At 43.9% G+C, this 23,723-nt stretch overlaps 1 protein-coding gene across 1 annotated transcript in view; it reads left to right on the top strand.

Moving 5' to 3' along the window:
* Positions 1 to 23,723, top strand: part of LOC124796175 (alpha-protein kinase 1-like) — a 126,476-nt gene that overhangs the window by 74,947 nt on the left and 27,806 nt on the right. Inside the window, exon 4 of the mRNA XM_047260265.1 lies at positions 15,129 to 15,314. Within this exon, the coding sequence (XP_047116221.1) occupies positions 15,129 to 15,314 (186 nt within the window). The remainder of the gene's footprint in view (positions 1 to 15,128; positions 15,315 to 23,723) is intronic.

Below are 23,723 nucleotides of genomic sequence, written 5' to 3'. Positions count from 1 at the left end.
TCATCATGCAGTATTCTCTCCCTGTTGCACATGCTCCACTTACTTCAGGGGCAACACTACTCCAACCATCAGGGATATCAGTCCCTGCTTATGTGCCGGAGAAGTGTAAGTCTTCTTTGGCTCCTCTCTCTAGGAAGGGGTTCCTTGGGTCACTCCCTTCCCAGATTTCTGCTGGTGGGAAAGATGACACCCACCAGTGGCTGAAGAGCCTAAAAGCAGCTGGTCATAGGGCTTCATGCTCATCCTCTGTTCCAGAGGGTGAATCAGTGAAGTCCTCCCAGCCAGGGAAACCCGAGGAGCAGGGAGAAAAATCCAAAAAGAAGATCCCCAAGACCAAGGGAATTGCAGTGGCACCCACACCACCACTGCCTACAAGCTCTGCGTCCTCATCTGTAGATGAGGTGGAGGTTCTGGCGTCCATTGAGGACCCTCAGGTACAATGGATATAAACTGCTCAGGCACTAAGTCAGTGGCAGCCGGTGACCCTGAGGTGTAAACTGCCTCATTGAATGTTCCATGCCTTCCCAGTCTCACGATGGTGTCATCCTCCAGTGGAATTGCGGTGGTTTTTTCCACCGCCTGGCTGAGCTAAGGAAACTGTTAAGCTTTCTGCATTGCTCTCCAGGAAACCTGGTTCCCGGCAATGCGGACCCCTCCCCTTCGCAGCTGTAAGGGATATTACAAGAATCATAGTGACTATAATTGAGTGTCAGGCAGACTTTGTGTTTATGTCCTAAACTCAGTCTTAGTGAAACTGTGGTGCCCCTTCAAACTCCTCTGTGGCTGCCAGAATAAGGACGACACAGGAAATAACTGTCTGCAATGTACATCTTCCTCCAGATGGTTCAGTACCCCTGAATGTATTAGCTGCACGATTGATCAACTCCCTAAACCTTTCCTACTTTTGGGAGATTTTAACGCCCATATCCCCTTGTGGGGTGGCACCTTGCTTACTGGCCAAGGCAGAGATGTCGAAACTTTATTTTCTCAGTTCAACCTCTGCCTCTTAAATACTGGGACTGCCACACATTTCATTGTGGTTCAGGGTAGTTACTCATCCATTGATTTATCACTTTGCAGCCCAGGACTTCTCTCATCTATCCACTGGATAGCACATGATGACCTGTGGGGTAGTGACCCCTTCCCCATCTTCCTGTCACAGCCCCAGCATCAGGCCCACGGATGGGCTTTAAAAAAGGCGGACTGGGAAACTTTCACCTCTGCCGTCACTGTTGAATCTCCCCCACACGAGAACATTGATGTGATGGTTGAGCAGGTGATGACAACAATCCTTTCTGTGGCAGAAAACATGATCTCTCGCTCGTTAGGTTGCCCCCGGCGATAAGTAGTTCCTTGGTGGTCGCCAGAAGTCGCTGAAGCAATTAAGGAGTATTGGCAAGCTCTACTGCGGCATAAGCAGCACGCTTCCCTGGAGCACCTCATAGCCTTTAAACATGCTCTGTGCCCACATTTGCCAACTTATCAAACGACAGAAGCAGGTGTGCTGGGAGAGATACGTCTCGACCATTGTGTGCCATACATCACCTTCCCAAGTGTGGGCAAGGATCAAATGTGTTTTCAGGTACCAGACCCCAACAAATGTTCCCAGTGTTAACATAAATGCTGTGTTATCTACCGATGCAATCACGATTGCCGAGCACTTTGCCGAGCACTTTGCTCAAGCCTCTGCGTCGGAGAATTACCCCCCAGCCTTTCGCACTCTCAGTGCTGGAAGAGAAAGCCCTGTCATTCACTACAAGCCACAGTGAATCCTATAATGCCTCATTTACAGAATCAGAGCTCCACAGTGCCCTTGCACATTGCCCCAACACTGCTCCAGGGCCAGATCAGATCCACAGTCAGATGATTAAACATCTCTCATCGGTCTGCAAGTGACATCTCCTTGTCATCTTTAACCGGATCTGGTGCGATGGTGTCTTTCCTTCGCAACGGCAGTAAAAACCCACTTGATGTGGATAGCTATTGGCCCATCAGCCTCACCAATGTTCTTTGTAAGCTGCTGGAATGTATGGTGTGTTGATGGTTGGGTTGGGTCCTGGAGTCATGTGATGTGGCCTACTGGCTCCATGTCAGGGCAACTTCTGCCAGGGTCGCTCTACCACTGATAGTCTTGTGTCCCTCAAGTCTGCCATCCAAGCAGCCTTTTCCAGACACCAACACCTGGTTTCCGTCTTTTTTTATTTACAAAAAGCGTATGACACAACCTGGCGACGTCATATCCTTGCCACATTGTATGAGTGCTGTCTCTGGGGCCCACTCCCGATTTTTATCCAAAGCTTTCAGTTCATCCGTACTTTCTGTGTCCCAAGTTGGTGCCTTCCGTAGTTCTCCCCATATCCAGGACAGTGGGGTCCCGCAGGGCTCTGTATTGAGTGTATCTCTATTTTTAGTGGCAATTAATGGTCTAGCAGCAGCTGTAGGGCCATCCTTCTCTATATGCTGACGACTTTTGCATTTCTTACTGTACCACCAGTACTGGTGTTGCTGAGCAGCATCTACAGGGAGCCAGCCACAAGGCACATTCATGGGCTCTAGCCCTCGGTTTCCGGTTTTTGGCTGCAGAGTCGTGTGTTATGCACTTCTGTCGGTGTCATACTGTTCATCCGGAACCAGAACATTACCTTAATGTTGATCCACTCACTGTAGAGGAGACGTATCAATTCTTAGGACTGGTTTTTTACACCCGATTGATTTGGCTTCCTCACCTTCATCAGCTTAAGCGGAAGTGCTGGCAGCACCTGAATGCCCTCCGCTGCCTGCGAAACACCAATTGGGCTGCAGATCGCTCTATGCTGCTGCAGCTCTACAAAGCCTTTGTTCAATCCTGCCTTGACTATGGGAGTCTGGTTTATGGTTCGGCGGCACCCTCAGCATTGCGTTTACTCGAACCAGTGCACCACTGTGGCGTTTGCCTAGTGACAGGGGCTTCTAGGACGAGTCCAGTGACCAGTGTCCTGGTGGAGGCCAGAGTCCCTACTTTGCAATTTAGGCGTGCACAACTGCTTGCTTTTACATTGCACACATTCGTAGTTCTCCTGTGCATCCAAATTACTGTCTCCTTTTCCCACCCATGGCAGTTCATCTCCCGCATTGGTGGCCCAGGTCAGGGCTTCCAGTTGCAGTTCGTGTCCAATCCCTTCTTTCCGAACTGGAGTCCTTGCCTTTACCACCTATACTTGAGGTTCATTCACGTACATCTCCATGGTGTACACCTAGGCTGCGGCTTTGCCTGGACCTTTCACATGGCTGTAAGGTCTCAGTTAACCCCGCGGCTTTGTGCTGCCACTTCCTCTCGATTCTTGACATGTACCAAGACCATGAAGTGGTTTACACCGACGGATCGATGGCTGATGATCACGTTGGCTTCGCGTATGTTCGTGGGGGGAGATACTGAACAACATTCCTTGCCCAATGGCTGCAGTGTTTTCACTGCTGAGCTGGTGGCAATATCTTGTGCTCTTGAGCACAGCCATTCATGCCCTGGGGAGTCATTTCTTCTGTGGCAGTGACTCCTCGAGCAGCCTACAAGCTATTGACGAGTGCTACCCTCGTCACCCTATGGTAGCAACCATCCAGGAGTCCATCTATGCCCTGGAACGGTCCAGTCGTTCAGTGGTGTTTGTCTGGACCCCAGGACACGTCGGAATCCCAGGCAACGAATTTGCTGACATGCTGACCAAATAGGCTACAGGGAAACTGCTTATGGAGATTGGCCTCTCTGCAACTGACCTGCGTTCAGTACTACGCCGCAAGGTTTTGCGGCTTTCGGAGACGGAATGACCTCAGTACGCACAACAAACTGCGTGCCATTAAGGAGACTATGAATGTGTGGAAGACCTCCATGCCTCTGTGGTTCTCTGTCGGCTCCACATTGGCCACATTTGGGTGACACACAGGTACCTCCTGCGCCATGATGACCCACCTCAGTGTTGGTGTGGCGCCTGGCTGACAGTGGCCCATATCTTGGTGAGCTGTCCTCCTGTGGCTGCCCTATAATGGACTCTTCAGTTACCGGACTCATTGCCATTAATTTTAACTGACAACACCTCATCGGCTAATTTAGTTTTATGTTTTATACATGACGGTGGGTTTTATCATTCTGTTTAAGTTTTCACACATGTCCTTTGTCCTTGTGTGTTCTCCACTCTAATGCTTTTAGGCTGGATGTTGTAATGTGTCGCAGAGTGGCTGGCTTTTCCTTTTTATCCTCGTGGTCGGCCAACCATGATCATCTGCTCTTTTGTTTTTATCCCTTCTACCTGTTTCTTGCTTTTCTCTGTGGTTTTCTTTTCCTGTTTTGTCCATATTAGTGTTGGTCGTCCTTCTGTCATTCTTCTGGTTCTTCCATTCTCCTGTTATTGTGCTGTATATCTCCTTTCTTTTCTTCTTTCCCTTGTGTAATTATTTTACTGGGAACAAGGGACCAGGACCAATGACCTCACAGTTTGGTCCTTATCCCCCCCCCCCCCCCCTCCCCCACTCCACCCCATCCCCCTCTCCTTTAAACCAACCAACCACTGAGCAATTCCCCACATGCAATAGTCATAACAAGCTGTAATTCAACACTCAAAACTTCCAGACAAAGTGAGCCACAGCTGATTTCACGTGATACACCTTTACATGTAACACTCTGTCTCACCTCGAACAGGATTAGCTCAAAATTATTCTGATTGTGCTCCTGCAATCTGTTGGAGCTCTTCCTCACCTCCCTGCAGTGTGCGACCAGAGAAAATAGGATGTGCTCCAACGGGCTGTTGTCCACACACAATCACCACTTCCGCTTACCATGTCCATATAATGTCGATGCATATGCCAACTCGGAGACATCCTTTGACTTGGCTTCCCGCATAATTGCTTTCCGTGATGTCTTTCCGTGGTTATTGACCGTCCATCTCTAATCACATGCCTAGTCTCCAGTCTCGACCACTGCCAGAGCCCTCTGCGCCAATCAGACTGTCGTCAGCATGCCACTGGCCCCAGCCACAGACTCCAGCATTTGCTTCTGGGAGATGCAACTTCTCTACTTGAGCCCAGCTGTCCGTCCACTGTCCTCCACGCCTCTTCCCAACACAGCCACATCAGCACTCCCATCAGTCACACATCTTGCAACAGCCACACTCTGGTGGCACCAGCAGCACATAGTCAAGAAAGGAACCGTGCTGTTGGACTTGGCACACAAGTTTATGGAATTCGCAAATCCATTCATTCCAGACAGCCTCAGACCTCTCAAGCTTCTTTTATCAGTTAACTACATCTGTCAACAGGACTACTAAACACGTTCAACTTTAATTTCCTGTATTCCTGTCCACTGTCTCTTTCATCAGATGCTCACTTAACCAACTCTATCCCCCTAGTGACCTCAAGCACTTGTAGGGTTTTACTTCATTTTCTTTTGCCAATACTATATCACCTTCTTTTAAGCTCTCACTATGTATGAAATATGTAGAATTCATGGACGATCCTAGCTCTGATGCAGTGAGAATTTTGGATTTCAGTGGCACAAATACTAATTTCAAGTCGTGGTATTAACAAGTAAATCAACCACATGTTACCATTCGAGCCTTAGCTATCAGCTGAGTGGAGTGTGGAGTGTGGAGTGTGGAGTGTGGAGTGTGGAGTGTGGAGTGTGGAGTGTGGAGTGTGGAGTGTGGAGTGTGGAGTGGACCCCCCTTCCCCCTCCCTCCTTAACTTTTTGTGACAATGTTACTGGACTACGCCCGGTGCAGCAACCTCATGGTGCAGTGGATCACTCAGAGAGCACCCGCAGTTGCATGTGTGAACACAACACTGTTCATAAATGAAAGGGTGCAGACCACCTTTGTTGATGCGTTCAGTAAGCTGCTACTGGTAGAGTCTTATCAGTAAAGGAGGGAGATGGTGTGGTTTCAACCTGAAGACGGTATGTTTTGACAACAATTGCAGCAACCCACTGAGCTGCAGCAGTCTGCTAGCCAGTCCATTGCACATTTTATGTGTGCTTGATGTCACTGTTCCCTTGCACACAGACTTTGGAAAACCATTATTGCACACTATAAACACAGTATAAAAGAGAAAACAAGCTTGTTCACTGACACTTAAGAATAGTCCGTTCACAGCATGTTATTTTCATAGCCTAAACTGGCACAGTATGGCTCAGTCCAGTCACTTCCTACATTCTTCCATTCGCAAAATTACATTGTTTTTTAAATTGGACTTGCCATGGCACTGCCACCACTGCCTAATCTGATTCACTTTATCATCATACTTCACAAGTATCCCTCATGCACAAAGAGACAACAAATGACCACCACAAATCACATCACAATATTTTTTTCATTCCACTGCCAAATTAAAGCTGATGCGTGATGTTGCCATTTTTCTTCATTCACCCATTGCTTTGAATATCTTGATGAGTCTTCTTTTCTTTCTTTTAGTACTTTTGAGTATTCCAAGTTTCTGTACCACTCTTTGATGTCCGTGTGTTGGTTTATTCTGTCTCTTGTTTCATTGTCATCTGTTCCTTGAGGTGGCATTCAAAAAAAATTTTTTTTAGTCATCATTATTCATATTTCCTCTGCTGTATTGTTCCGATCTGAGTGTATTTGAAACCAGTGGATTTTGCAGTGTCACCCATACTCCTGTCTTCTTGCTATCTTCCTTTGGTTTTTGGGGATGGACCACACCCATTTTCATCTCTTCTATTTTCGTTGTGGCAGCTTTCAATTCCCTCCTTTTGATACAAAACATGTATTTTAAACATTTATGTACCTCATATAAATCCATCTTTCCTTCTTTTGCCTTTTCATACTTCTTTTTTGTAGTGCAGAGATTTGATTTCAAACCATGATATCTCTTCTTTAATTGAGAAACATTTGCTGTATCTGATTCTGGAGGGACAAGGTTCAGTTTGAATGCCTATATTTGTGTGCAAATCTCTGATAATGTTATGATGTGTGCCTTGTCCTCATTAATATTTGGTCTCTCTGCTTTAATTACAGCCTCTGCACTGCAAATGCTGTTATTGAAGTGGTATTCACAGATACACTTTTTTCTTGAGGCACCCATTTGTTTTCAGCATATACATCCTCCACTGCTTCAAATAATGTTGCAGTATTACTCAGTGGCTCGGCATTAGAGATGTTTGATACCTTTAAAACTGTATCTTTTAATACTCCTGGATCATCTTCATTGGTATTTTCTTCCTCCTGTAAAATCGGTCATAATCTCTCCATTAACCATAACATCATCTTTAACTGACTGGACTCTGATACTACCACCAACTGTATGTTCATCTATGTTAGCTACTGTAGTGTCACTTTCTTTAATTATTATCCACAGGCTTCTTTGTGGTATTATCCATATCATCGATTACTTGTTGAAGTTTACTTCTATGATTGTATCTCAGTTTTGCATCATGTCTTCCCAACTTTATGAATCTAATGGCACAATGTGGCCCAGGGTGGGGCTGAGTTGAAACTAATCTGTTTTCCTGGTTTCTGTTCCTCTCTCTTGTTTTTGATCCAGGGTCTACACATTTCTTCTGCTCTCAGCATGAAGTAGTCTCTCTTGTCACAACTAATGTCTCTGCACAGATGGCCCCATTCTTGTGGTTCTCTTCATATCTAGCTTCGTACACCAGTGGCTGTGGTTGAAAGCCTGCTCCCATGATATCATTATTATAGCCCCATTGCCCTTGGAAATTTCCTCTTGCGTAGCCACTATACCACACTTAGTGCTGCCTATTGTTGCCAGGTCGTTCACCTCTGTATTATGGTTTCAGTAATTCAGGTTCTTGTTATTTCTATTGCAATTATGACCTCCCTGTGTGCTCTTTCTTCTATGCATTTTAAAATCATCTTTGCTCACTTTCTTCTTTTTGATCATCAGACCTTATCATACATATATCTTCATTCTGTGCTCCCACTGACGTCCAAATATCTATTTAACACCAGTGACTTCTCAAGTATGCCTGCTAGTGATACACTTATCTGTCTGTTGCATCCTTGCAACCTCAGTTCATCTTTGATCATTTCTTATAATTCCCGAGAAAAATATTTACCTGCAAAGGCTTTTCGAAACTCATTTTACATTATTCTGTCTAAATACAGGAAATGTGCTCAGCCTTGTGCTCCTTTCCCTATCTGCAGCAACAGATCTGTTAACACGTTGCAAGACAGACCAGGCCTATCGTTGCAACCTGACAGTAAAGCAGTAAAACAGGGTTCTTACAGAACGGGTCAAGTGGTTTCTCCTCTGGTAGGCCATGGAAATGTCAGGAATGTGGCTGGAAACAGTATATCGGCACAACAAATGAACTACTATCCTCTGTAAATAATGGTCACTTTTTAAGAGATATTCGCAGCCTGGCAGCAGACTCTGACAACGGAGCTACACGAGACACTACCGCACTGTGGGTCAACAAGCAACCACCTTGAGCCTGATCAGCTGCCATTGACATACCATCTTCTAGCACCAAGTCGTCGTCCTGGGATTTAGTGCCTCTCCAATGATGGGCCACTTCCAAGCTCACTCCAACAATAGCTCGACTCCTGCTCAAGGGGCAGCAGGTATTGACGAGGGCAATACAGCTCTCTCGCTTGTACACTGATGCAAGAGCCATGATGCCTCACACTGCCACTCCAGAGGTGAGATTTCACACTGGAAGACTGGCTTCCGCTGCAAGTGTTGTAGTCGTCTTCAGCGCCACTGGCACCAACCACATGCAGTGTGGCATGTATAACTGAGTTGCATGCTGCTAGCTGGACGCAGATGTCAACATTACAGTTGCATACATTAGGACCCACTTGCTGGTCGTCAACTGTCACAAGGCTGCATCATGAGCCTATGGTGCCATGCCCTCAGAGGGGGCATGGGGGTTGGGGGTGGGGGTGGGGGAGGGTGGCATCATGGTGTACCAGTATGTGCATAATGTGAATGGTGTGTCAGTGTTGTTTTACTAAGCTACCACTGGTAGCATACTGGAGCAGGCAAGTGTGTGGATACCAACATGAGTGATTTAAGTGCAGTAGTATCTACCCTATTGTGTGATAATGGGTGTTGTTTTTAGACTGTGGCGCCTGGGTCAGATGCACATGGAAGTGCATTTGCCACACATTTTTGCATCATGCATAGAGACAGTGCAGACAGTGATGTTATTGTAGGTACTACACCAAAATGTACAGGAAACTATTGAGTTGATAGTAGTGCTGCAGATGTTTTGGAAGAAGTGGTACAGACTCATATATTTCGTCATAAGTGGGGTGAATGTAGGAAAAGGAAGGGGAGAAGTGTTCATAAAGTGAGTGATCAAGTCCACAGGGCTGAATCTTTGTAGGAGTGTATGCCTTGGGTTGAGAATGTAACAATGGGGCCAGCACTATGTCCCAGCATTGCAGAGCAACCTGCTGATGCTCTCTGCAAGCTGGTCAGAACATGGACGCAGTCTGAGGTCCATGATGGGCGTAATAGATGTTAATGGTACAAGATAAACCTGAGAGTAAACTTAATGCCCGAACGTCATGCCAGAATTGACATTCAGTGACTCATGATGAAATTTAGATGGAAAAATTTACAGCTAGGGAAAATTGTCATCAGTGGAGTATTTTTGCAACGTTTTTCCACATTAAGCAATGAATCGATTACACTGTGTACAAAACCCTAAGGCTTAATTTGTATGATACGGCGCCGCAATATATCAGTTAGTTGCTTTGGGGGAGCAGGAGCACCAAAAACTGAGCATTGCATGAGAAATTCAGTTTCTGGTTAGCATTACAGGTAAGAGGGATTACTTGTCAATGTATTGTGTGTGATAGTACCACATGTAGTTCATGCGCAGGGATAGATCTGGGAATAAGTTGTCACAGAGACAAAGTTCTGAATGATGTTAAAAAAGGATTAAGAAATTCATTGGAGAGACAAGTGAGATGCCTAACATAAGAGTTTAATAGAGCCAGACCAAGTGATGTTGAAGAATGTTTGTTCTTGGTAATTTATTGAGAGAGAGAGAGTTTTTCAGTATCATTTTTAATTGTAAGTAAAAAATGAGAGGTAAAAGATAATTGTAGTATGTGTGACATTACAATGTGCTTAGTAGTAAGAAATGTATTTCCTAATGTTTAAGAAGTTGTAGGGGTATTGAACAGGCTATGAGGACCTTAAGAAGTGTGATGAGATATTAAGTAGTACATAGAGTTGTCTAGATGAGATGACTAGCAGGATGTGAATTTTAAAATTTTCCTGGCGAATTGATCGTTCAAACAAATTTCGGGCTTGCAGCCGGTCGTCGTTCAATACTTTGCACAATATTTCAACTGGGCACCTGCCAGTCATCTTGAGGTGAGCCGTTGCAATCTGCGACGGCTCACCTGAAGATGACTGGCAGGTGCCCAGTTGAAATATCGTCCGAAGTAATGAACGACGACCGGCTGCAAGCCCAAAATTTGTTTGAACAGACAAGCAGGATGTTAGTAGGTGTACACTGATTTGTGCTTTCTCACATGAACTAATGGACTGCTAATTAGTGTGACAAAGATGTAACCTTGTAGTTGTAAGTAAGAATCTGATGGGCTAAGAATTGTAGGGTACAATCGCAACCTCTGAAGATATGTGACAAAGATGTAACCTTCTAGTTGTAAGTAAGGATCTAACAGGCTAAGCATTGTAGGTTACAATCACAGCCTCTGAACATTGTGGTTCAAGCTACCTAGTACTTACAAAAATTTTTTTTGTAGATATTGTACATTTTTGGCCATGGGTGTTGAAGTTTGTTGCAGACCAGTGCAGGGCAGAGACTTGGGCACCAGGTCTTCCAAAGGAGTATTGGTAGTCTAGCACCACTACTATTTTTTGGCAATTTTGTCAAAGCATAGCAGTGCAGCATCGCAGTAGCCATTGGTAACAAGTGAGTGCAGGATGTCGCCATGCAAGTTACAGCAACAGGGTTAGACATGGCATCAAAAGTCTCCCAGTTGAGCAGTAAGACAGGGTTCCTACATAATGGTCCACGTGGTTTTCCCCTCCAGTGGTCCCCAACATGTTGTCAGGAACATGACTGGATTGGTACATTGGCACAACAAAGGAGCCTCTATCCTGTATAAATAACAGTACTTTTTATTGGAGATATACACAGCCTGGCAGACCAACTATGATGCTGGGGCTATGCCAGGGACTGCTATATCATGGGGCAGCAAGCAGCCCCCATGACCCTGGTCAACTGCCACCACCACACTATCTCCTAGCACCAAGTCCTCTCTCTGAGACTTGGTACCTTCTGCTAGTGTACCACTTCCTGGCTCACTGCAGCACCAACTAGACTCTTACACAGGGGGCAGCAGGTCATGATCACTGTGGTACAGCCGCTCTTCTTCCTATTAATGATGCGGGAGCCACAGTGCTTCACATCACCATTTGTAGAGACAGGTCTTCCCACTGGGAAGCTGGGATCCTCTGCAGGTGTTTCGGCATGTAGCGTGGCATGCCGAATTGGGTTGTAATTCTCCTAGCTTGTCGAAGGCATCAGTATTCCAAGGTGCACACATCAGCACCCACCGGCTGGTCACCAGCCGCCACCGTGTTGCATGCACCCTCCACACCATGCACCCAGAAAGGTATACTGCATTGTAGCATCAGAATGTAGCTGCTTGGACTGTATGTTAACATTGCTTTACTAAGCTGTCAGTGGCCTGCGTCCTTGCCACAGCCCACTGTTGCCATCTGTCCTATGCAGAAGAAGCAGCCCACCACTACCAGGTAGACTTCAGTGTAGTCTCTCTTCTGGTCATCAGAAGCTTACACTTCTTCTAATCAATTTACTACTATGTTGTTCACTCCTGTGCTGATGTTCCCAGCTTCTTTCTGTGAAATTTCCTTTATGGAGATACTCAAATTATCTTTTTTTAGCAATTACCATGTCAGCAATTGTCTTTACTTGTGTCGTTAACTTCACCTTGACCTTGGTGATTTCCACCTCACTGTTTTCCCTAACTTTAGTTGCTCTTTGTGCTGTTGTATTTGCCGTGCTGTGTGCTGAGTTGGCTATAGTCTTTACTGCAACTCATTCATATTTTTCTATTCACTTATTCCACTTAGTGATGAACGAGCTATGCAATTTCTTAAAGAATCAAAGTCTAATGTATAATGCAGTTTCAGACGTCTGATTGTTTTAAAAATGAGTTACTATGTTAAATATTCACCTTTAAGCATATAAATGAGAAAAAGTTTAATAAAAGTTTGAAATTATTCTTAAAATTGGTTGAAAGTTGCTAAGTGCTCTCATTATGAAGCACTGCATCTGCACTCCATTTGGAGCAAAGGTAGATTTTCAAGCAGCTCAATGTTCGGCTCCTGAACTGTTTGTTGTACAAGGATATAATTTTGCAAGTACATTCAGTGATATATGTAGATACTGTCGGTAAAGTGTGTTGCAAATAGAATTGGTGGTGAAGAAGCAGTAAAGTGAAACATCATGCATGATGTTGAAATATGACTGCGGGAACAATGAAAATGTAACAAGCAATAAATATTTTTACTTTCATCATCAAATACTGGATGAATGAAGCTTGTGTTATTTTCTCACCGTCAGTTACGCTGTCTCAAGACAAACACACATTTTCTAACTGTTCTACTTGTCTTATTGTGTTAAACTTTTAACTGAAGATTATACTTCTTAATGAGTAGATTGTGATAGCTTTTTAAATTTGCTCAATAGTTACATGAAATATTGAAAATCAAATTTTTGTTGCACCTATGCTACACCTGGTAACAGGTTTCAAGATAGTGTTTCAGCAATATAGATTCCACTTGCTGGGTCTTTACTTCTCTCATTTCAGCTGTGTTTTTCTCTGTCTTTTTGCCAAGGTGCCTAGTGTTTTCATCTATTTTTTCTCTATCTTTTTCTCCATTTCAGCTGGGTCGTCCTTCATTTTTTTCTCTATCTCGGCTAAATTTTCCTTATCTCATCCATTTCTTTCATGCCTGACATAATTGTATCCATTAGGTGCTTAGTGTTTTCCTCCATCTTTTTCATTACTGTTGCTAAGAGTGTCTGTATATGTGACCTCCTTTGCCTTCCGGTACTTGTCTGTATGGGTTCTCATTGTAAGTCTTCTTGCCACTATCAGGAAAGTGGTGTATTACTGTTTTTCACTTCCCCATCTCATCCATTGTGTATCACACTTATTCCTGACATTTCTGCTTTTCCGGAATATGTATTTACCTTTCCATTTCTGCTCCCAGCTTGTATAACTTAAAATTCTGTTCACTACCTATCTCAGTACATTTCTTCATGACTTATACTTCTTCAGCCTTGTTACACTGCTTTTCACTTCCTGACATTGTACATTAGTTTATTTACAACACACATGCAAAATACACTTGTATTTCTACTAAGCAGCACTACCGCATTGTGACCCACTGCATGCCATTCGTGAATGTGGTACATCCCCATTCTTGCCTTGCATAGTTTAACACATTTCCTTTCCTCAATGGTTTAGCCTGAAGATTGCATTATGACATGGTATACCACTTGTAATCTCTCCCATAGAAGTTCTAATTCAAATAACTGTGTTACTAAGGTTTTGACTATTGGATCTTCAAGGGAGACAACTTATGAATGACAATGACGACATAGCAGGTAAGTTCTGCCCTAACTATATATGAAATGTCTTTAATTATCTACCACAAAGGTTAATCATAAAAGATGATAAGGGACTTTTGCAATAAAAGATGATGTCAGTTTAATTAGCTTATTGTACTCCCAACAGTATATCTCGCTTGCACAAGTTGATGAAATCCATTTACTCTGGAAAGCTGCAGACTGCACTATCTTCCTATATCAATTAACCACACCCCTCAACACAACTATTCAATATTTACCATTTTAATTTTGCCTATTCCTGTCCCATAACTCTTTCATCTGATATTCACTCGACTGATTCAAACCCAGTACAGATTGCACACGTTACAGTGGTCCGTGACCGAAGATGCTAGGAGCTAAAGCTTGTGATGAGCTCGTAACACATTGACTCCTGAGACAAGCCAGTCTCCTCCTCCGACAGCAGCCAGCTTACAGCTTATAAAAGAAACAAACATTTAATGGGTTAATGCATCTTAGATGCGACACAGAAGTTGATGGCGCACAAAACTGTTACGTAATTAAGGTTGCTACAAGTGTCAACGTCCAGAGTGGCATGAAGTCAGGTGGCTTTCACCGATCAGACAGAGGCAAAAATACAGTGTGCGGTCTTCACAGCACTGCACTTCTGCTCTCTACTCCCTAGCATTATCGACTTGACATGACTGTGGCATATTCGTCAGTAAAAGGCATGAAATGACAGAAAATTCTGGGAGCTGATTCTCAGCAGCTAGTGCATTTTGCTAGGTAGCTCACTGGTAAGGGTATCAATAACAGTATCCATACAACACGTGCAAAGCATAACTGCTGACACTGACACTTATTAGTAGTAGTAGTAGTAGTAGTAAATTATAATTTACCCCACTAATCTTGCCTCTACTGTACTCTCTCCTCCTCACCCTGACAGCCATGCCATCTCTCTTCCACCACCCTTGTTGCCTCTCTTACCCCTTCACTGCCTCCTCCCCATGTCACTGACCCCTCCCCACTCCCACCCCCCACCCCATGCTGTCACCCTGTCTCTGTTTCCTGCCTCTCCACTGTCATCCCTCCCACTCCACAGTCACCAGCCTGTCTCTCTGATCCCTTCCCCTCAACCACTACCCCATCTCTCTTGCCTCCATGCCAGCCATTGACCAAGCACTCTGTCAGCCTGCCCATGTGGCTGCTCCATGTCTCTGTCCTCTGCCATCACTCCCTCTCTCAGGCACCACCCCCCATCCCACATCATCGCATCCAATTTGTCAACCACTCCTCCCATGCTCTGTGCCCTGTCTCACTTGCCCCCTCTCCTCCCCCCTCCCCCCGAACTTTCTTTCCCACTCCCACCCAATCCTACCCCACATCCTTTTTCTTGCTTGTCTTTCTCTCTGCCTCACTTTTTCATGTATTTTTGTTTTGTCCCAGCTGAAGACATAATTTTTTGTTTCTGTACTTTGTGTTGTGATTCGGGAAGAATACTAGATGATCTTATAATCATATGTACTTCTCTTTATAGGTGTATGAGGCACAAAGTGGACTGTACAATGAGGTTTTGCCCACAAGAAATGTCCAACCGGCAACAGACACTGATTACAGACATAATGGTCTGTATTACAAAAAATTGCAAAATAGATTTCCATATCATGATGATAGGTCAGAAATTTTTCTCACTGAAGAAAAACAGAGAAGATTTTTGGATGAGGTAAGGCCTGAAGGATGTGTAAGATATGTAATGGATTAGTAACTTTCATTTCATGCACTGCCTAATATGCACGGAAACAAGTGTTGCAAATACTATATGGCCAACTGACATTTCTATGTGGTTCAAAGCACAAAAAATGTTTGTTGAAAACAAATGCAGCACTGACGTGAATGGAAAGCAAAATGTCAGTTTTTTCTTTTGTCAAGTATATCCAGAAGAGCAATTTTAAAATTGTCTTAAAATTGTGCGGCATAGCTTTAATATGAAGATATTTTCTTGTAAAATAACCACACCAAGGCATGAAAAGTTTTTGTTTTACTACTCTGCAACTAGTTTTGACCTAATGGCCATCTGGCAGAACTGGTCCTGTAATCACATTATCAGCTGCATACAGCTGTCTGCAACCAGCTGTCGCCCAACTATATACAGCCGTCTGTGGCTAGCTTCAGTGGAAACTCACACTGCAAATGAAAACAGTTTTCTGAGAGATTCTGACACGAGTTTCTATCTAAGCCAGACATAAGCATTCTTACGAAGTGGCAACAGCTGTTCACAGGATTGTTTCTGCCAGAAGATGACCATTACGTGAATGACTTTTAGCAGCTTGGTGTGGTTATTTTACAAGAAGCTGTACTAATTTTACTTGAATTACCCGACGTTTTCCTCATAATGGCCACTATAGTCAAAGAGTTTTTGGATGAAAAGATATTTTTCCTCTTAGGTTGTTATACTTATTAAGACCTTTACTCACTTACACAACTCAATTTGGCTTCATAAACCATTTTGGAGTGTTCGGTTGGAACAATATCCCGTAGACATGAAAATGGCAGCAAACTTGCACAATGTGCGACTGTTTATGATGGATTGCATATTACAGTAGAAATGTTACAAACAGCCAGTGCATTTAAGGTGGGAAATAACTGTGCATAAATATTAAGTTGTCATCAATGATAATTGATTAATACACTCGTAGGAACTTTCAAAACAAGACACTAAACAAAAATTCTTTGAACTAATTCATTAGCCTAATATTTGTAAATAAATTTTAGTGATAACTGTTGGTTGCATACTGTGATGTTCATCCCAGTGCATGTCCCATGGGCATGTGTAGCAGTTGTTACTGCACAGTGTTTTTAGAGTTCATCATAGGTATTTTGCACAGAAATTCACCTTACCACATTAAATAATTTTATGCTTGCCAATGCAAGAGCAGTGCTATGAAATGCATTTTCATTGGAAAAATTATTACTAAGGAGACAAAAACAAAATGTGGTAAGTAATTAACACAATGAAAGTTTGTCAAGTTGTTGTAATTAAAGGTATTGCAGCACACTGGATTTAACACAAACCAGATTGTGACACCAAGTCCAAGTCTGAAGTGATACGCGAAGTGGGTCCGTAGAATAAAAGGTGGAATTGATCGATGAAGTTCAGGTTAACAGTACAAAATTTATCTATTTATTGAGAAGCTTAGTAAGCATCAAAAAACTATAAATTTGATTTGTTCTGAACAATAAGTTACATTCATTAAACTGATTTAAATTAAATAGCTTGCTTGCTGAGCTAAATGTTACTCCAGAAGCAATAAAAAGAAAAAGTATTGATGAAACAATATTTATTTTAATTTAGCACTGTGTTCAGTGTTACACAGCACAGAACGACAAGCCAGTGCAAGCAAGTTCAGAACTACAATGTGTCAAAAAGAATCAAGATTTTATTGTATACAATTAAAACCAAATAAGAATATAAATACAATTAAAAACAATTAAGAATGAAGCCACCCTTTTGCAGAAGCCTGGTTCTTTGCCTTCTAAATACTGCTGTAACATAAAACTTGATGGTTGAATCTCTGTCTGCCGGCACATACAAGGCACAAAATATACCTCAAAAACTGACTTGAAACAGCTCGGTATTAGGAACAGAAAACAACTGTGCCTTCTATTAGTAACAGGAGCTACAGGTTAGTGCAGCCAACCAGTCCAAGTACGCTAATCATAACATACAAAATCTAGCAAGCCAGCTGTCCATTGACAACACACTCATCCAATGTCTGTATAATTATACAGCAAACGTCAAGCACTGTGGATCACCAGTTCAATATAATCTGTTATTAACACAGCACTGATGCACTGTATACAGGTAGTTGATGGATAATATAACTGCAGTTATCTAGCAGATTACAGTACCTCTTCAGAAATGAATGTTACTTGCCATGATCTATTATGCACACATTGTGGCCACAACATAGCTTTGTGTGTCACAGCCGGCCACGGTGGCCAAGCGGTTCTAGGTGCTTCAGTCCGGAACCGCGCGACTGCTACAGTCGTAGGTTCGAATCCTGCCTCAGGCATGGATGTGAGTGATGTCCTTAGGTTAGTTGGGTTTAAGTAGTTCTAAGTTCTAGGGGACTGATGACCTCAGATGTTAAGTCCCATAGTGCTCAGAGCCATTTTTTGTGTGTCACATATGGATATGAACAAACACATTAGACACACACACACACACGATGCATACCACTGGCCACTCCAGTCAGAGAGCAACAGAAATGTGTTGAATGGGAGCAACAGTCCAGAGAGGAAGGGGGGGGGGGGAGAGAGCGAGGGAGAGGGATAACAGGGTGCAGGTGGGCAGAAGAGGAATCGGTGCTGCCTGGTGGACCGTGCATGTGGCAGGAGAGAGCTGACGGTCGCCTGTCAGCCCTGTCTTACCACCTGCATGCTCCACCAGGCAACACTGATTCCTCTTCCCCAAACATGTACGCTGCTATCCCTCCCCCTTCCCCACCCTGCTCCGGATTGATGCTGCCATTCAGTGCATTTCTGTTGCTCTCTAGCTGGAGTGGCTGGTGGTAGCGGTGTGTGTGTGTGTGTGTGTGTGTGTGTGTGTGTGTGTGTGTGTGTTTTTCTCTTTCCTGAAGAAGGCTTTGACAAAAACCTTTATATATAACACTCTTTTTCATCATGCCTGTCTTCAACTCAGTGTGTCATCTTTACGGTGAGTAGCAGTCTGTCCTTTTCATTATAATTATACTGTTGATATTCCAACTTAGACTTTCCCTTGTTTGAGGTATATGGGACACAGATCACTATCAGCAAATCCGTAAACCACAGATTGCAGCACCTCAAGACTGTTCAGTTCTGTGCAGGCCCACAATAACTCCATGCTTGCAGATGGCGAAATACCAACAAGCCCACTATCAACTTATGACTTGGTTGCAGAGGTACCATGTCTGTTTTCATGGCCCTGTTCACTGCCCACAGTGCACAGCCAGATAAGCACTTCCAAACCAGAGAGACAAACTGCACTCACCAGTGGCAAAGTACAGGAATTGATGCCAACCTAGAAGGCTAAGTCAAAATAGTGCCACACTTGGAACATTCCGCCCTTAATGCAGCAACATGTCTGGGAGCCCTGAGAACTGGGGGTTAATGTGAACCCTGATTTCCTTCTCCTTAATTAGATCACTTAGCAAAATAGTGATGGAATAAGAAACCTTTCAGTCTCCAAGGAACCCTTAAATCTGCACAACTTCTTGGTCATCCATCCTGAAGGGATGCTAACACACTGAAAATTCCTAACAAAGACCTTGCCAACAAGTCGGTAAGTGTTTGACTTCTGCTCCCTATTAAAATGTGTGGCTCCCCTCTTATGAGCCTCCTGAATTTTCTTTTAGCCAAACTCTCTTTTTCAAGCAAGAGGTCATCAATAGACCATAAATTGCACGCAATCATTAACCACAGGAGCAAGTGATCCCATACTCTGTGGTTATTGCTGTGGCAGGTTATTGGGTCCAACCCAAGGTTTCCATTAATGCACTCCATGTAAAACGGATTAGGATAATGAGATATTGTTGCATGATGCACTCCCATATTGCTGGAAGCTGTGTGCGGTAAATGAAGTCACATTATCAGTTAATACAGACTGTTGAGGCTCAGAGGTACTGAAAATTGTGTGTAATTTTTGGATTGCTACATGAGCTGCTGTTAGCATAGAACAATAATTGGAAAAGTCCCATAAATGCATCAACACAAACCAAAAATAATCCTGTTTCCTGCATTTGACTTATGCAATGGGTCCACAAAACTGATATACATTCGCTGAAAAGGCCTGTCCACTGACTTGGTCACCAAATATCCTATCCTCCTCTTCTGGTCTGCATTATTGACAGCAAATCCATCGCAAATAGCTACTCTTTTACAAATGAGTAGCCCAGATGTAAAACCCACTAAATGAATTTTTTGTCGATTTTGAGTTGGGCACACTACCCAGCTGTGTTGACTCTAATTGTTATGACAGAACCTCAACAAATTCGTGGTACAATCTGTACTCTCCACTACACAGTGGTGTACTCTGACCAATTTAATGGACATTTCTGCAAAACTGAAACTCGTAGCTATCTGGCAATGAAGTAAGAATCCAGTGTATAGCAGAACTAAAGAAAATTTGTGTTAAATGCAGCACATGTTGAAGGAGCAGCAAGGAGAGTGTGCAATCCTGTGTAGTTGCACTATATACTACACTTGCCCTGTTTCCAGATTGCTCCCAGTTTCAATTTTGCAAGAATTGTCCGTTGGTGAGGATTATAAGCAACCACTGTGGGAGGTGGGGTGCTGGCAGTAAGAAATGAAATTTTCTATCAATCGTATGGTATAACAATGCCTTATTATATATGCTACCTGGTTTTTAACTTAGCTCGTCGTGCTTACTACCCCTTTAATTTTACCTCTGTGCAGAGTGTCATGTCTACTTCTCAAGACCTGTAATGGTGTCATCATGGCACTGTCTCCCCCCCCCCCCCCCCCCCCCTCCCTCCCACTCCACCCCTATGCCTCCATCACCGTTTACTGCTTCTGCATGCTTAAGCATGGGACTTTGTTTCAGATAATTCCTTCCTAGAGATGCCTGATTGCAAACATCCCTTTGGAAAATTAAGATGTAATGAGCTTACCATGAAAGACATAACAAATTAGCAAACGTTTTACCATAAAAGAATCTGTGAATGGCAGAACAGCTGCATAGCTCAAGATGTTTCTACCACGTTCCCTAAAGGAATATTCAGCGGGATGACAAAAAAAAGAGGGGTGAGGAGATTGAGAATGTTTCTGTTTGCAAAGCGACTTTTCAGCTTTTCAAGTTAAGAAATGTAGGGTTACTGGGTTGTGCCACAAAATTGTAGACCAAGATGCAGTGCTGAGATAAGAGGAGATGATAGAAGAACCAAGTTGTATGAAGAAAAGAATTTGTAAAAAGTCACATTAAAAAGTTTATCCCCTTAGAACGTCACTATTCTCAAGGAACAAACACCCAAAGAGTGTATTTAAGTAGCAAGTTGAGCATAATGAAATTGTGGATCATGTATTGAAGAGAACCATGAAAATGTTGTCAAGTACTATTACTACAGGAGTGCTACCTGTTAGACATGCTCATTGCTGGAAAATCATATTGAAGAGGAAAAATGAAGTACCAAAAAGCAGAGCCTGCAAACCCAGTCCAAATGCACAAAATGAAACCTGTCGTGTTCTGCACAATGCTGAAAGAAAATAACGAGGGTGAGTTAACTCTCAGCTGTGACTGTCAAAAGAATCTAGTACTACCAGAAGTGCCAGACCAAGTGGTCTATTATTTCCATCAAATGTACCTTTACATGTTTACAGTCTGCAACCAAAACAGACATTGTTTTTGTATACTTGGTTGGAACATGAATAAGCCAAAAGATCAAACCAAACAGCATCAATGGTTCATCACAGACTAACTCACCTAAACTTCGAAAGTGTGAAAAAACTTCTGTTGTTTTCTGATGGATGTGAAGGTCAGAATAAAAACATAAAATAATCAGCACACTACATCGATGGTTTCTTCTTGAAGCTTCTCAGAATCTAGATGATTTGTCTACTTCATAGAGAGACCTTTTACAGTTTGAAGCTGGAGAGGGAAGAGCATCCTGAAGAAAGGGAGAAGTCTCAGCAATGCAAACAGTCCAGCACCAATCACAGCAGGTGTAGAACTTCCAAAAGTCAAACTTGGAGATCTAAAAAACCTTTTGAAGCACGGCTTTGGTGAAAATTAGGCAGCCAACGACAAACTCAAATTCTACACTGAGGTTTGTGGCGAGCAGGAAGGCATTCACAGTCACTCCTGCCACTACCAGTCCTCAGAATGAGGAAGAAGCTGTAAACAATTTTGAGCTGATGAAAAGTGTTAAGGTTGATGTTACTTAAAAGCAATTTTCAGCCAGTTTCATTTTCTAGAATTTATTGTTTCTGTTTTAACTAAGATGCAACTTTCCGCCAATTTTTTCATTTTCTAAAATTTTGTTATTGTCTTACTAAGATGTGATTTGGAGCTTATTTTATTTTCTACAATATGTTGTGATATCGAAATCATGATGGTGTATATTCTTAAAAAAATACCACAGAAGATTCATGGAAATACTGGAATAGCGACAGAATCAGCCTATCACCACCATCCACAAACCACAATCTACCACCAGCTGATTGTCTCCTGGATTACTCTCATCGCACTAAAACAGACAACTCGTACCATCTGTGACCATATTCTCTGAGCCCCTAATGTTATAGATCTCAAATTTAAAGGACAAAATGCTCATTGCTCACCTGGTAATGCACTCAGTTTTTCTTGGTCTGACTAACACCCAGCTGAGCATATGATTGATAGTTTCCAGGATGAACTCAGTATTAGAGATAATATCAAAATGTCTCCATGACAAATAACATGGCTACAGCCTCCAATTCATAGAAAACTGTACCGTCCGTCTAGTTTATTTAAACCCCTTGAAACACAGATATGACCTTCTTATCCCTTATTACTCTTGCAACAAAACCACCCTATCCCTACCCCCCTGCGGGTTCGGGGGTTAGAATAGGCCCGCGGTATTCCTGCCTGTCGTAAGAGGCGACTAAAAGGAGTCTCACATGTTTCGGCCTTATGTGATGGTCCCCTCTCGGGTTTGACCTCCATCTTTCTAAATTATTCCGAAGAGCGAGCCAATTGGGGAAGGGCGCCTTACATGGTGCACTGTATCCGTCGTGCAATTAGACCTTTAGCCGTCTTTCTCGTCGTTGTAAGGGTGTCCCGCTCGTTTTCGATCTCTTGGGCGATTACCACATTGCACTCTGCAGTGTTTCTTTTAACTGCAACGACGACCTTGGCCATTTTTGCACCTAAGATCCAGCACGGTAGCCAGTCCGTTGTGGTGGGGTCGCCATGTACCCTCTTGGTTGTAGCCCCCTGACAACACAGGGATCGCTCTACTGATGCCTGCGCCGTTCACTCCCCACGTATGCCAAGGAGTAGATGCCCATCTCCCTGGGGCATCAGGACTCCCGGCAATGGCCATCCTGCCAGGTGGCCTTTGCTGTGGCTGGGTGGCGCCCGTGGGGAGGGCCCTTGGTCGGAGTAGGTGGCATCAGGGCGGATGACCCGCAATGAAGCGTGGTACATCATCTCTTGCTGGCGGCCAGCCGTCAGCAGTCTCTAAGCGTTCCAAAGCTCAATTCAAGGCTAATGTGTATGACCCCAAATCGTTCCCCTCCCTGGCCACACCATGGGAGGAACGAAGGGCTATGAATGAGAGCGAAAGATACTCGCCCCGGTATCTCGTCTGTACCAGAGCTGACGGGGAATCTTTTATGTCCGTGAAGCCTCAGTTCTTTGTAGAGCATTTAGAGGACAAGTTTGGGGAGGTGGAGGGCTTGTCCAAGATGCAGTCCGGATCGGTGTTGATAAAAACGGCATCCTCCGCCCAGTCGCGGGCCTTGCTCGCTTGTACTAAGCTGGGGGATGTCTCTGTCACTATCACGCCCCATAAGAGTCTGAACATGGTCCAGGGCATTATCTTTCACAGGGATCTGCTTTTACAGTCCGACGACGAGCTGCGCGCCAACTTGGAGCGCCGAGGTGTCCATTTCGTCCGGCGCGTCCATCGGGGTCCGAGGGATCGTCAAGTTGCCACCGGTGCCTTCATCTTGGCCTTCGAGGGTGACACGTTACCTGAGAAGGTCAAGGTGATGGTGTACCGTTGTGATGTCAAGCCGTATATCCCTCCCCCGATGCGGTGCTTCAAGTGTTGGAAGTTCGGCCACATGTCTTCACGCTGTGCGTCCGACCTCGTCTGTCGCGATTGCGGTCGACCTTCCCATCCTGATCATCCCTGTGCGCCGCCTCCAATCTGTGTGAACTGTGGTGCGCACCATCCGCCTTGCTCGCCAGACTGTCCGATTCTGCAGAAGGAGCGGAAGATCATGGAAATAAAGACTCTCGACCGCCTGACGTACACTGAGGCGAAGCGGAAATATGATCGGCTTCATCCGGTGCGCATGACAGCTTCCTATGCTGCAACTGTCACTCCTTCTACAATTCCATCCGCTCCAGTCAGCTCTCAGAGTCGAA

Source organism: Schistocerca piceifrons, chromosome 4 (genome assembly GCF_021461385.2).
Source record: "Schistocerca piceifrons isolate TAMUIC-IGC-003096 chromosome 4, iqSchPice1.1, whole genome shotgun sequence".
NCBI lineage: Eukaryota > Metazoa > Arthropoda > Insecta > Orthoptera > Acrididae > Schistocerca > Schistocerca piceifrons.
This window is presented reverse-complemented; position numbering and strand designations above follow the sequence as displayed.